Consider the following 12,824-nt stretch of genomic DNA (forward strand, 5'->3'; position numbering starts at 1 on the left):
AGGTAAGAATATTTTCCCATCCCACTTCAGTAAATCACTCAACCTCTCCGGAACTGTGTTGTTATATTAAGCCCCAGTTTATGTAATGTTTTAAATGCCAAGGTAAGAGCCTTGTGAGTCAGCTGCAGCTTGCATCTATTCAGATTATGACCCAGCACAAAAACAAACCTACATTATGGACTTGCATGTGCTCTCACATTTTTGCACTATTTAATATATATATATGTGCTCTCACTTCTATGCATTTACACCTACAGCACATTCATATATATATATGTGTTAAACCTTTCCTCCTGCCAACATTTTCTTGGCATTCAGTTCTGGTTTGCACATTTGATGGTTTCCGTAGAGGTTTTTTTTTGTTTCTTAAGCAAATGGGGATCCTCCTGTTTCCATCCCAGCTGCCCCTCCACCTCTCTCTGCTGTCTGTGCTGCACATAGACTGTATGGTGCTGCAGGACGTGGTGGTATGTGAAGGCTGGCTGGGGGGAGAGGCAGCGATAAGGACCCGAGGCTAAACCTCTAAAAGCCACATTAGTCCCAAAAGCCTACGCCGCTTTGTTCGTTCTGTCATAAAGCCCCTGTGCTTGGGTTTTATTGGTGCGCTCTCGCTCTCTGGAGATTTTAAGCCCCTTCAGAGTAGGCAGGCGTCGGAGCCCTTGAGTGAATGCCATCGGTTACACTTCTAACATTTTGACAAATGATTTCTACCAGCTAAAGTCGAGGAAATAAAAGCCTTTTATAAAGCAATCTGCTGCCTTGATTAACACAACAAATACCAATGGGGAAAGAAGTGCTTTTATCTCTGTAATTAAGAACGCAAAACAAACATATTGTACAGTTTTAATTGCAGTAAATAGACAAGAGTCACAGTATGTTGAAAGGTCAATCGAGAGCTGGCTTTTGAATGTTTATATATTAATAATAATAAACAATACAACTTTTCACCTGTGGCATGCATTTGATGTTATTGGCCAGGTATGTGCAACGAATCGCACCAATAAGCAGGGCAGCCATAATCATCTATTGATCGCAATCGCTGCAATCAGAAGATGAGGGAGTTTACACATTTAAGACAACAGTGTGCTTGGAATACAATGACAAAAGGCCAGTCAAATAGAAACTACACTTATGTACAAAATATATTTATATATATATATAGATCTCAACATGACTGGAATGAGAAAAATAACATTCCCAGTTTAGGATGCACAGTTTTTTAAAATGGCAAAGAAGTAGCATCAGTTGCCTTGGCACCGGATAGCGTTAATCCTCCATACTTAACCCAGAGACACAGATTTCCCTGCCAGAGTCCAGGTGAAGTCTGAACCCAGCGATCTGTCTGCAGACACCGAACACCTGCTGAGGTGTTACCAGACCTCACTAAATCCATTTAAACCCGTTAGTTACCGTCAAGACTCCCCAGCAGTCCAAAACCAGGCAACTCTCAAATAAACACTAAATAGTCACAATCATAGCATATCAATTTGCTCATTTACAGGTTTAGAATTTGACAGAGGTCTTAAGCAGGGCAGTCTACTGTAGGTTCTCCGGCTGTGGCTTTTGTACAGAACTGAAAGGACAGATGGGGAGCAGACACAGCTTCAGGATTAGTGGGTTCTGTAGGAGGTTACAGATCCAGTCTTTGCAGGAGAATGGCTTTAAACAGTCACCAAGGGTGCACGAGCAGGAAGGAACTGGAATCTATGGAAACCTATTTCCACCAAGAAAAGAAGAAAAATACATGAAAAATACAGATTATACTTAGTGTCACTGCAAGTTACTGATATTGAGTTACTGAATCAAAACTATGAGATAACAGATATGGTAGAGATAAGAATCCATTCAACTTTATCTAATCATATTTATATAGTAACTCAATCATTAGAGTATTTTCACTCATTGTAGGCTCATTTGTCATTGCAGTATGAAGTCCTGCACCTCTGCAGAAACAGCACCACCACAGCTAAAGTGGACAGAGCTCAAGCACGCCTTCTGTGCAGCATATAAAAGTTCTATTGCCATAAATTATAAAAAAGAAAAGATGAATATTTGTTTGATTATTTTACAAAAATTGAAAGAAATACAATACAAATGGCACAATATTTTTCAAAGTAACCACAGGCGTCACCAATAGTGGAAAAAAGGTTGAGGTCCCTCTTGTTAATTCAGATATTTTACGGCCTACGCTTTACATTTGCTTCATAATTGTCTTGTAGTTGCTCTGTGTAAATACGGCCTGCAGTTGGTCACCACTAAGTGAATCATGGCTTCTGTGTTGCACAAAATACTGTGGTTTTTTTTACAGAATCTGGATGATGCAAACTATTTTATTTTTGGCCAGTTTTTAAGTGACACACGTAGAATAAAATGATTTTGAAGACGTATCACAATTTCACCCTTTGATTGAGTTTATTTTCACACAAAGTCAGTATGATTACTTTTAATAACCTAACCCTAGACCATCTTAAAGCTGAAAATCAGACGTTTCTTACTGTTTTTATCGTTTATGGCTCAGATAAATGCTGTTACTTTCCAGATTTTTTTGTAAGAAAAAGCCTTTTAAACTTGCTGTTCTTTGAGACTTACCATCTCATTTTTTGGGGGTCAAATTTTCCATCTCATACTTTCGTCATATTAAGTGAAGAATTTGATTTCCAGTTTGATAATCTGGACTTAGTAACTAACTTGTGAGTTTTTTCTCCATAACGTTGACGTAGGAAGGCAATCTTTTCACTTACTGTTGAATAAATTGTAAGTCTTTGCTTATTATCTCATAATTTTGACACACTATCTTATCATTTTAAGGTGCACTACATGTATTCTTTCATTTCCTGGCAGACCTGGTCTTCCGTAGATGCCACAGTACAGGAGGAAAACAGTTTGCATTGCAAAAGAGTCTGTCACATTCAAATTTCAGATGATTCAATCCTGTCTATCCACGGCAAACCAGACGAATGTGTGTCTTCCTCTTCTTCAGCTGCTCTCTCACCCCTCAGCTCTGGCACTTCTCGTTCCAACGTCCCAGTTCTGCTTCCTCCTCCTCCTCCTCCTCCTCCTCCTCCTGCTGATGCTGCTCCTCCAACTCCTCCTCGCTCCATGCTCGTCCTCAGCTGGTGCAGTTCCCTCTCGAGCGCTTCACTGCGGTGGTACATCTCCAAGTAGCTGGCCTGCAGTTCCTTCTGGTAGCGGATGACCTTGTCCTTCTCTGTCTGCCATGTGTGCCTCTCTTCCTCAAAAGCCATGGCCTGGGCCTCGCTCTGGCGCCGCTCCAGGAGCAGCTCTGCACGGAGACGCTCCTCTGTGGAGCCCCCGCAACCTCCTGCAAGGAAAAGGTCCATATGGCTTCAACTACAGTCCAGCAGAGCCGTAGGGGGAATGTAATGAAAGACATTGGCTGCTTTTAAAAGCTCAGGGAACTTTGCTCCTGACCTGGTTACTCAAATAACCGGATTCTGGGTCCACACATGTAAAAATCATAGCTGGAAATAGCCCAGACAAGCTCCTGCTGTGTTGGTAGGAAACCTATTTAGGATGCTTCATTTAGTTTAATATTAAGCAAACATCTGTGGCAAACAAATATATGATTTTTTTTACATACAAGCACTTGAGTTGGTTTAATTTCTTTTCTCATAACTGTATAACTTCGCCTCTTTCTGACAACTAAAAATCAGACCCTTACATCTAATCAATAATATCAATATCCTTTTGATTGTGTGTGCAATATTTCACTATCATGTGTGATATTACTTCTTTCTTTCTTTTTTCTATTTTTTAATTGCCATCATCACTTTTAAATGTTCTATTCTAGCCTTATTTTAGCTCACTCATCTTATTTCAGTATTGCATCGTGCTTATATCTTATTACTTTTCTATTTTTTATGCATTGCATTTCTTATGTTTGGTCATTGAGTTCTGAGCAATATCTGGCACAGGAATTTCCTTCAGGATCAATAAAGTTTCATCTTATCTTCAAAATTCAAAGCGTGGAAATCCAGTGTTGCGAGTGCGAGACAGATGCAAAAAAAACTACCTGTTGTCCCTCCTGATGGATTCTCTTCGGCTCCTTTTCCATCTTCGTGTGCAGTTTGAGGAGAACATCTGCGACGTTGTGTGCCCTGCAGGACGAGCTTCAGGGCATCTATCTGGCCCTCTTTGCTGCGCAGCTCCGTCCGGGTTTCCCTGAGCTGTGTCTTCAGCTGGAAGATCTCACTCAGCTTCTGGGTCACCTCTGCCTGGGAGTCCCTCAGCTGCTGTTTCAACAAAGAGATCTCCCCTGACTTCTGGCAAACCTGGAGGGACAGTAATTGGAAAATAATCAGTTGATGCATCATAAAGAACATTTTCCTGGCTGCGGGCCTTGTCATAATTCTATCAGGACAAACAAGGAAGGATCTCAGTTATCTGGCCTGTTCTCTGTGATTACTTGTAAATGTTTCTCCCTGCTGTAAACTGTCACTGCGCAGCAAAAACTCAAAATCTTACCAAGTCTATTTGTCTTATTTTTAGTCAAAATGTCTCATCCCTCTCAATTTAAGATAAATTCACAGAAGTGACATTTCAGCAAGATGGAGGGACAATGCATCTTAAATATCTTAAGTCAAACAATCTTGAAATTATCTTGTTTAACCCTCCTGTCATCCTGCGGGTCAAATTGACCTGTTTTAAAGTTTAAAAATGTGGAAAAAATATATATTTATATTTTCACAGTGAAAACGTCCACATTTTCAAATTGTTGGGTGAAATTTTTGAACATTTTGTGGTGGAAAAAAACAAATGTTAAAATAATGTTTCTTTAAGAACATTTAGAAAAAAATCTACCCAAATCCAGTGAATGTTGGATTTGGATTTTCCCGAATGCTCTTAAAGAAAATATTAGAACTTTTACCAATATATATGGAATCATTTTAGATGTTTTTAAGATTGTTTTAAAGATTTTATTCATTTTTTTGAAAAAATTTACAATTTTTATTTATTTTTTATTTTTTACATTTTTATTTCTTGGCAAATTGGAGGATTTTTGTTTTTAAATAAAACTTTTAAGGAAAACCTTTAAGGAATTTTCTTCCTGAAGATTTTTCAAATTTTTAGAAATTTGTTGCTGAATTTTTGGAATTTTTTTAGACAAGGCAACAGTATTTTTTGCTGTCGTAAAAGAGGACAACAGGAGGGTTAAACATACCTAAACTTGACAGTCCTGGTAAAATATAACTTAAAATAAGTTTTCCCATCTAATTTTAAGATCTCAATGTTCTAAATATCATATCTTATTTCAAGAAATCTTACCAAGCCATTTTTCACTTGTTCTATTGGTACATTTTTTTCATTTATTTCAAGTTAAAAGTTCTTTTGAAATAAGTTTTTTTTTTTTTTCCTTGTTTTGAGAGGGGCATTTTTTCCACTGTGCTCTGTCCTGTCTTACCTCCCACTGCGTCTCCTCCAGGGTCGGACTGGTTCTCTTTGGCATGGCTCCAGCCTCTTGACTCATTTCCCTTTTCAGGCTGTCCAGCTCCTCTTGCAGTCGGCTCTTCTCCTGCTGCACCTTAAACAGCTGCAACTGCAAGTTGTGTTGGGACCGCTGGGCATGCTGGGAAACTTGCCTCAGCTTAGCGGCATACAGGCGCTTCAGCTCCTCCACCTCCTGCTCCCACAGACGCTGTTTCCCTTCGAACACCTGCATACGGCGAGCAGATGGGGGTCAGACTTCAATAAAAAGAGGCAGATGAAGGTATGGATTGATGTGAGGAAGGCAGACAGCCAGATTCACCTGAGCGATGGCGCCCTCACTCTCATCCAGGTTCCTTTTCATCTGTTTGAGCTCGTGTTCTTTCTCCACCAGGCGCTCCTCCAGATCCCGCACCTGGAAAAAAAGAAAAAGACAACAGCAGCAGGGACTTAGCGATCTGTAAATCATCCTGACCTACTCATCCTCCCCTCTAATCGTCCACCTGCACTCTACTCACCACTTCCTCCACAGAGAGGGACAGCGTCCATTCATAAGGAGGTGGAGCTTCTCCTCCATATGGAGTCAGACGGGTCAGAGTGGCCATGCTTCGGCACGCTATCTCCCCTATAGCGACGCCCCCCGACCCCACGGCCTTCAGGCCCAGAGCGGTGCGGTCCAGGGAGCCGATGGTGTTGATGTGGCCCATGGATGCACTAGAAAAAAAAAATCTTCTAATATCACCACCCAGACAGTAATTTAGCAAGAAAAATCAAATACAGCAGCTCTGCTTTTGAATATAACGTATAGTTGAGACGTTGTTGCTGCAGCAGACCTGATGTGAGCCAGGTGTGGGCGGAATGGAGGCCGGTACGGCGGCAGGCTGCTCATGGAGTTATGACCCGAGTCTGACAGGTTATCGTCCTCCTGGCTGATCCCACGCACCGAGGAGAGAGCCTGCACGGTCATAATTACACAAATTAAAGGTTTTATTTTAGCCATAAACAATGTTTGAAAACGAAGCGGCATCACGGACAGTTTATCTGTAATCAATGCGCAGAAACTTTGCTTGGCTCAAACCGACCCATTTTAAAGTTTGAAAATGCAGAAAAAAATATTTTCACAGTGAAAACTTACATATTTTCAATATTTTGGGGAAATTTTTGAATATTTTTTGGTGGAAAAAAACATGTTAAAAAAACAAATGTTTCTTTAAGAACATTCGTAAAAAAAAATCAACCAAAATCCAGCGAAATTCGCTGGATTTTGGTTGATTTTTTTTACGAATGTTCTTAAAGAAATTATTTGAAATTTTACTGATATATATGGAATCACTTCAGATATTTTTAGGGTTTTTTTGGAAGATTTTTATTCCTTTTTTGAAAGTATTTACAATTTTATTTTTTAATTTTTGCTTTTTTGGCAAATTTGGGATTTTTTTTTTTAAAATAAAACTTTTAAGGAATTCTATTCCTGAAGATTTTTCAAATTTTTACAAATTTGGGGAATTTTTTGCTGAATTTTTGGATTTTTTTTTTAAACAAGGGAACAATATTTTTTGGTGCTGTGAATGAGGACAACAGGAGGGTTAATGAAAACAACAACAAGTAAAGCTGAAAAATGCTTGATAAATACTCGCCACCTCCTTGGTAGTGGTAATAATTCACCATGCATCGATTTGTGGGACTTGCAATCATGCCATAGCGTACCTTGTTACCGTTTGACGTTGGTCCTCCATGTCGGGAGGGCGAGGAAGAAGAAGAGGAGGTGGAAACGGCTTTGGGAACATGAGCATAGGCTCTGTGCAGCCCGTTAGAAAGGCCATGATCCATATCCTCTGACTTGGAAGACGGATAGAGGTTTTGCATGGAGCTGAAGTTTTTGGGGGTGACAGGTTTGAAGGCTGAAGACCTGAAACGAGCCTAAAGGAGGAGGAGCAGCGAGACCCGACGAAGTTTAGGGAGAGTTTCAGAGGATGCACAGGTAGTAGAAAGCGGTGAGGGGAGAAAGAAGAGGTTGGGCTACGCAACATAAATCACAACATTTCCATTAAATCAAATAGTTTTCCACTCTCTGTGTTCTTAACGTTGATCAATTCGAGCAGAAAAAGAGGTGAGATTTGATTGCTGCCATAAATTCAGAACACAGCAAGCGGCAGATTCTCAATCTGTGCCGGTGAGCTGCGAGACGTTTAGGGCTGATTTATGCTGCTGACAGGGTGTGGGGGTGTTGCGTCGCGCTGCCAGAGATGTATAAATGTGAAACTGATCAATTTACCGCAACCCCTGCAGCCTTTCATTGCCTGTATATCATTTATAAAACCAACACAATGGGAAGCCATTCATCTGCACGTGTGGCTCAATCGGCGGATGAGACTCGGTGATCCACACACCTACTGCTTTAAACTTATCTACTTTACTCTTACAGTAATGGATGTTTGGAAGACGCGTAATACGTGACTTGTCTTCTGTTAGCTGACTGAAAATGACACTGACACAAAACAAGACGCCAAAACTGTAAATAATTGAATACAAATGATGTTTAACAAAGTAGTTTCTTATTGCTCGCTTCTTCAATTGACCTTTTTTTTTTTGCTGTTTTACTCAAAGACATTCACCTTTTCATACTTGCCCCCACTTGGCAGCGAGTTCTTTGTCAAATCTACTTCAGTGCCGTCTTTATGGTAGACTTTGGCATAAACGTTGTCCTCTTCACGGCCACTGGCAGAGCTCAGGCCAGTGATAATGTCCTTCTTGCCGTCGCTGCTTGGACTTGCTTTAGGCTCTTTTCTGTTTGGAAGCACAGGAGGTCAGCTGAGGTCAAGCCCCGTCATGTTTTAGAGAAGCTTGCGTGTGAAATGTTCTACCAAAGAATCTGCCGTTTGTCTACAGCTGAGCCCACCTGGTGATGTTGAGGTAGTTGAGCAGCTCTCTCTGGGTCAAGCCTTTCTTCAGGAGGCCGTTGCTCTGTTTGGGTCTCACCTGGGGAACCGCTCGGCTGGCTTTGGTCGGGGACACGTCGGGCCTCTCCACCAGACTGCCTACGCTTCCCATGGCGCAACGCGGGGAGAGGGGCGGGGCCGGGAAGGGGCCGCGGAAGTTTTTGTTGGGGCTACGGGTCAGAGGAAGAGTCTGGACTGAGGTTGCCATTGATCACTCTGCTCTGTGGGGCGGCGAGGTGCTCTGGAGAGAAGAGAAACAGAGAATGGGTTGATTGGTCAGAGGAAGGTGAAGCAGATAGGCTTGTTTACAGCAGATAATGAGCTGATGTCCTTGATGCTAACATATCTTTGATTCTTTTGTTGAGATGTACCCCTGCTTCTTGGTAAAACATGTAAAAAAAAACCAGGCATTTGATCATTCTGAGCTCTCTAGGGCTGAAACTAAGGATTTAGCACATTGGAATCCCCTGTTTGGTGAGTATACACTGCAAAAACTCAAAATCTTACCCTTGATGATAATAAACATTACCTTAACATTCGTCTATTGATTACTTTTTTTGTTGTTGTTGTTTTGTATGTGAAATATTAAAAAACTAGAAAAAAAGTGCAAGTTCCAGTGCCCATTGTGACCTCAAGTGTCTGAGAAAGTGTACACCAATCAGCCACAGCGTTAAAACTATCCTCTTAATGTGAAAACGTGACTTCAGGGTGCATTCACCTCACACCGCCTCAGTTTGCTCACCTTCTTCAAGCATTCAGACTTTATTTATATAGCACTTTTCATACAAATACAATGCAACACAAAGTGCTTTACAGCAAAAAAGTGGAATAAAACTGTACAGTCTCCACCTACACCCTAACGTCATATTAGAAATAAATGAATTTGGGATTGAGGAAATGAGGAAACGCTATCCTATTAAACACGTGCAATGAGATAAGTTCCAGATAAGTTTTTCCCATAAACGTCCAAGTAAACAACACATCCAGTCCTCCACTTGATCCATTTCTAACTCTCACGTGTCCATTGTAGGCGTCTTCAGCAATGGATAAGGCTCAGCATGGACTAGTCTGCAGCTCCTCAGCCCCAAATGCAACAAGCTCTGATGTACTGCATGTTCTGATAGCAGCATTAAAGCTGCTGTCCGGAGTTTGAATCGCAGCGTCTCCCAAAACACCGGTGGTCCCTCCCTCCCTCCCTCTGATTTTGCCCCTTTATTTGTGCACGCGCGGAGTACATGAGAGGAGTGCCCGGAGTGCTGCAGCATCTTGCCTGTTTTGCTGTTTTCCACTCTTCTACATTTAGTACATTCAGTAAATAATAAAGGAATTACGTTAGAATGCTGTATTGAGTCTAACTTGTCCTAATACCAAAATAACATGAATCTGCTAGGACGAACGAATAAAGTTTCAATATGTGATTACACTCGTGTATCCCTCTCGATGACGTTGTTTATCAAACTTAGTGCATTTACGCGTGTATATGTGTTACATTGTTTATTTATTTCTATCTAGAGTTCAGAATTGCATGACTCCTCTGACGAAGAGTGTGTCCCAGACGCCCCAACATCTTCCTCCAGAGGTCGGGCATCTAAACGAAGCCGTCAGGCGGGCTATGGAGGCCGTGGTCGGGGAGCGACGCGAGCACCCCGAGCCAAAAAACGTCCTGCAGTCTCTTGGCCTGACAAGCCGTGGGATTGGTAACTTTTCTGGAAGTTGCTGATCCCTGATGCTCTCTCCTCCACAAGCAAAACAAATGTGCGCGCGGTTGCGTAGCGCGTAGCTCGCCCACCTCTGCATGGGCTTGCTTGCTGTGCGCGTAACCGTTGATTGACAGCATGACAAAGCTGAAGCTCGAACTTGATTGGTCGGCAGCAACCGGCGCTTTTTGGAATAACATGGGGGTCTATGAGAGGAAGGCGGAGCTCAGGAATAAATTTTCATATCGCGTTATTCTAACTTTATATTATAGTATCGAACTAGACTAACACATTTAAGCTTTGTTAAAAAATGATACATAGATTGAAAACAAACGGAAACTCCGGACAGCAGCTTTAAGGACTTCAGCAATCTGAAGCTTCTCTGTGGGACTGAACCACACCTTTACATCCCATGTGCATCACTGAGCTTTGGGTGTCCAGGACCCAGTTGTCGGCCATCACAATTAGTCTCTTGTTTAAGTCACTCTGATTCTTACTCTTGCCCTTTTTTTCCTGCTTTCAACACATCAGCTCCAAGAACTGACTGTTCACTTGCTGCCTAATATGTCCCACCTCCTCCCACTGTAACGAGATAATCAGTGTTATTCACTTCACCCGTCACTGGTTTTAATGTTGGGGCTGATTGCTGTATGTCTGAGAGGTTGGATCAAAGAATTTTGATCTTGTTCATTTGAATAAATGACTCCTAATGGCTAAAAAATGCATTAAGATCAGACTAATCTTCTATTGGTTTTATGATCAGTTAATGGACAATCACTTCAAACTATATCAAACTGTATAAGAGTCATACTGGCCATATTGACGTGCTAGCATGCTGATTTTCAACAGATATGTTTACCATGTTCACCCGGTTAGTTTAGCAAGTTTAGCGTCACTGACATAACAACATTGGCAATAAACACAGAGTAAAGGTCAGAGGATCAGTGGGTAGGTTTAATCTCAGGGGAACCATGACTGTCTGCAGTAAATATTGTACCAATCCATTCAGTGCATGCTGACATACTTCACTAGAAAGATTTTGTGGCAAGCCTTACGATTGCTGTTGAGATATTTTACTGTGGACTGAGGTCTTCACCAGCTGATATCACCACGCATAAAACCGAGCTGCTAAAAATCTGTGACTTTCCTCCTCCACTGAAATGAACTTCACATTTTGTCCCGTTGCTGCTGTGAGAGGATGTTAATCCCAGAGAGGAAAACGAGCCGACACGCGTTTCATCAGCTGTGTTTTTCCGTGCAGACAGCTGTCTCACAGCACAGCTAGAGCAACTCAGCTTCTCACAACATCACAGCGTCGCACTTCACCACCGAACAAACACACAACCTGACCTCCATGCAAGCCCGATTATAGGAGAGCAATAAATGCAAAACCACGCTTCTACAAAGAGAACAAATCCCAAACCAATTTGAAAATTTCTTCATGATGCAGCTCTTACCGAATCCGTCTTTCCTCTCAGGAGCTCGTGTTATCTTTCCCAACAGCAAATCAAAAGAGCACAGGATCATGTGAAACATGAACTCTCTGAGGGTAATGTTTTTTTGTTTTTCTTTTTTCCAGAGGTAGGACAGCATATGTCACATCATAAGCTTGTTATGTAACTCTGATCCAACTGGGTTACTACAACTCATTTCCTTATAAAAAAAAAAAAAAAAAAAAAAGGAGAAAAAGTGCTTTGGTCAACAATGCACATTATGGACAATTTAATCAAGAGCTCTGGAAGCTTATTTTCTTTGCAAATTTCCGGCCTCTCATGAAAATGAGACGCAGCCATTGCACCAATCACACTCTTAGCATTGGCTGAATATATTTTCATCGGATATGACGGCTGTCTGTGTGTTGTTGGACTTTCTGTCTGTCTGTAGGAAACAAAAAAAGTAACATTACAACAATTAACATTTTCTGCTGACTTTGACAAAACTAAACCCACTGCCAAGTTTGACAATACCCACATATGAAGTACTACTGCTTTGTCAGCTTGAGTTTGAGCCTCTTTACCACTGAACAGAATACCTTCTCCCTGCACACCCCCATCGCCATCGTTTTTCAAATCACCCACCTTTCCTTCTTTTCAGACAACCTCATTAAGGATCACTATTGATTTCACCCTTGTGACCCCCTCTCTTCCCGTGCATAAACACCCCCAGCAGCCATAAAACATCCTCCAGACCATAAAACACACAAACACGCCGCAGTCTTTCCGACTATAAACAAGGCCTGAGGGAGGCAAAGTCTCTTTTCGTGTTCAGCCAGCTGATGTGGCACCAATGGACCAGGAAGACTTTAAAGGGACATATAGGATATTTTGTTCATTTTGGACTATTAATTTACAAACTTTTAATACTTAACATTGCTACTGACTAGTTTTTCAAATGGTCTCCGCATGAATCTAAAGATTAATTCAACTAATAGGCCACTGTTTACATGAATCTGAAAAGTAAAAACGGGAACCTGGATTTATGTCTTTAAATAGAGGGAACTCAAAATGTTTTTCTGCAGTACAAAAAAAGATTATGCAATAAATCATCATGAAAAAGAGAAGACGTGGAATCAGCATGTGCCACAGTTTTTCCAGTGCCTTCAGGTGTTACAAATACTGGAAAAAATGGTGTGTCTGCCTGCTATAGACATCATAAATGTTTTATTTGTTTCCACACTTGTCTCCTATCTGCTCTTTCAAGTACGGCCTCCAGTTCCACGCAGTCTCTGAATTTTTGCTATACG

The 12,824-nt window shown here is 41.4% G+C and overlaps 1 protein-coding gene across 2 annotated transcripts in view; it reads right to left on the minus strand.

Annotated features, from left to right (window-relative positions):
* Window positions 1-829: 829 nt before the first annotated feature.
* The window catches only part of n4bp3 (NEDD4 binding protein 3), a 33,948-nt gene continuing 21,953 nt past the window's right edge, over window positions 830-12,824 (minus strand). Inside the window, exons 2-11 of one of the 2 annotated variants that reach the window (XM_022195814.2) lie at window positions 8,345-8,625; window positions 8,061-8,232; window positions 7,153-7,365; window positions 6,279-6,400; window positions 5,964-6,159; window positions 5,768-5,860; window positions 5,423-5,674; window positions 4,034-4,292; window positions 2,993-3,322; window positions 830-1,714 (exon numbers count right to left, since the gene is read on the minus strand). In XM_022195814.2, coding sequence (XP_022051506.1) covers window positions 1,662-1,714; window positions 2,993-3,322; window positions 4,034-4,292; window positions 5,423-5,674; window positions 5,768-5,860; window positions 5,964-6,159; window positions 6,279-6,400; window positions 7,153-7,365; window positions 8,061-8,232; window positions 8,345-8,592 — 1,938 coding nt within the window. In that variant the 5' untranslated portion in view covers window positions 8,593-8,625 and the 3' untranslated portion in view covers window positions 830-1,661. Of the gene's footprint in view, window positions 3,323-4,033; window positions 4,293-5,422; window positions 5,675-5,767; window positions 5,861-5,963; window positions 6,160-6,278; window positions 6,401-7,152; window positions 7,366-8,060; window positions 8,233-8,344; window positions 8,626-12,824 lie in introns of both variants that reach the window. The other variant, XM_022195804.2, reaches the window with a different exon arrangement.

The sequence above is a fragment of the Acanthochromis polyacanthus genome, chromosome 10, assembly GCF_021347895.1.
Source record: "Acanthochromis polyacanthus isolate Apoly-LR-REF ecotype Palm Island chromosome 10, KAUST_Apoly_ChrSc, whole genome shotgun sequence".
Classification (NCBI taxonomy): domain Eukaryota; kingdom Metazoa; phylum Chordata; class Actinopteri; family Pomacentridae; genus Acanthochromis; species Acanthochromis polyacanthus.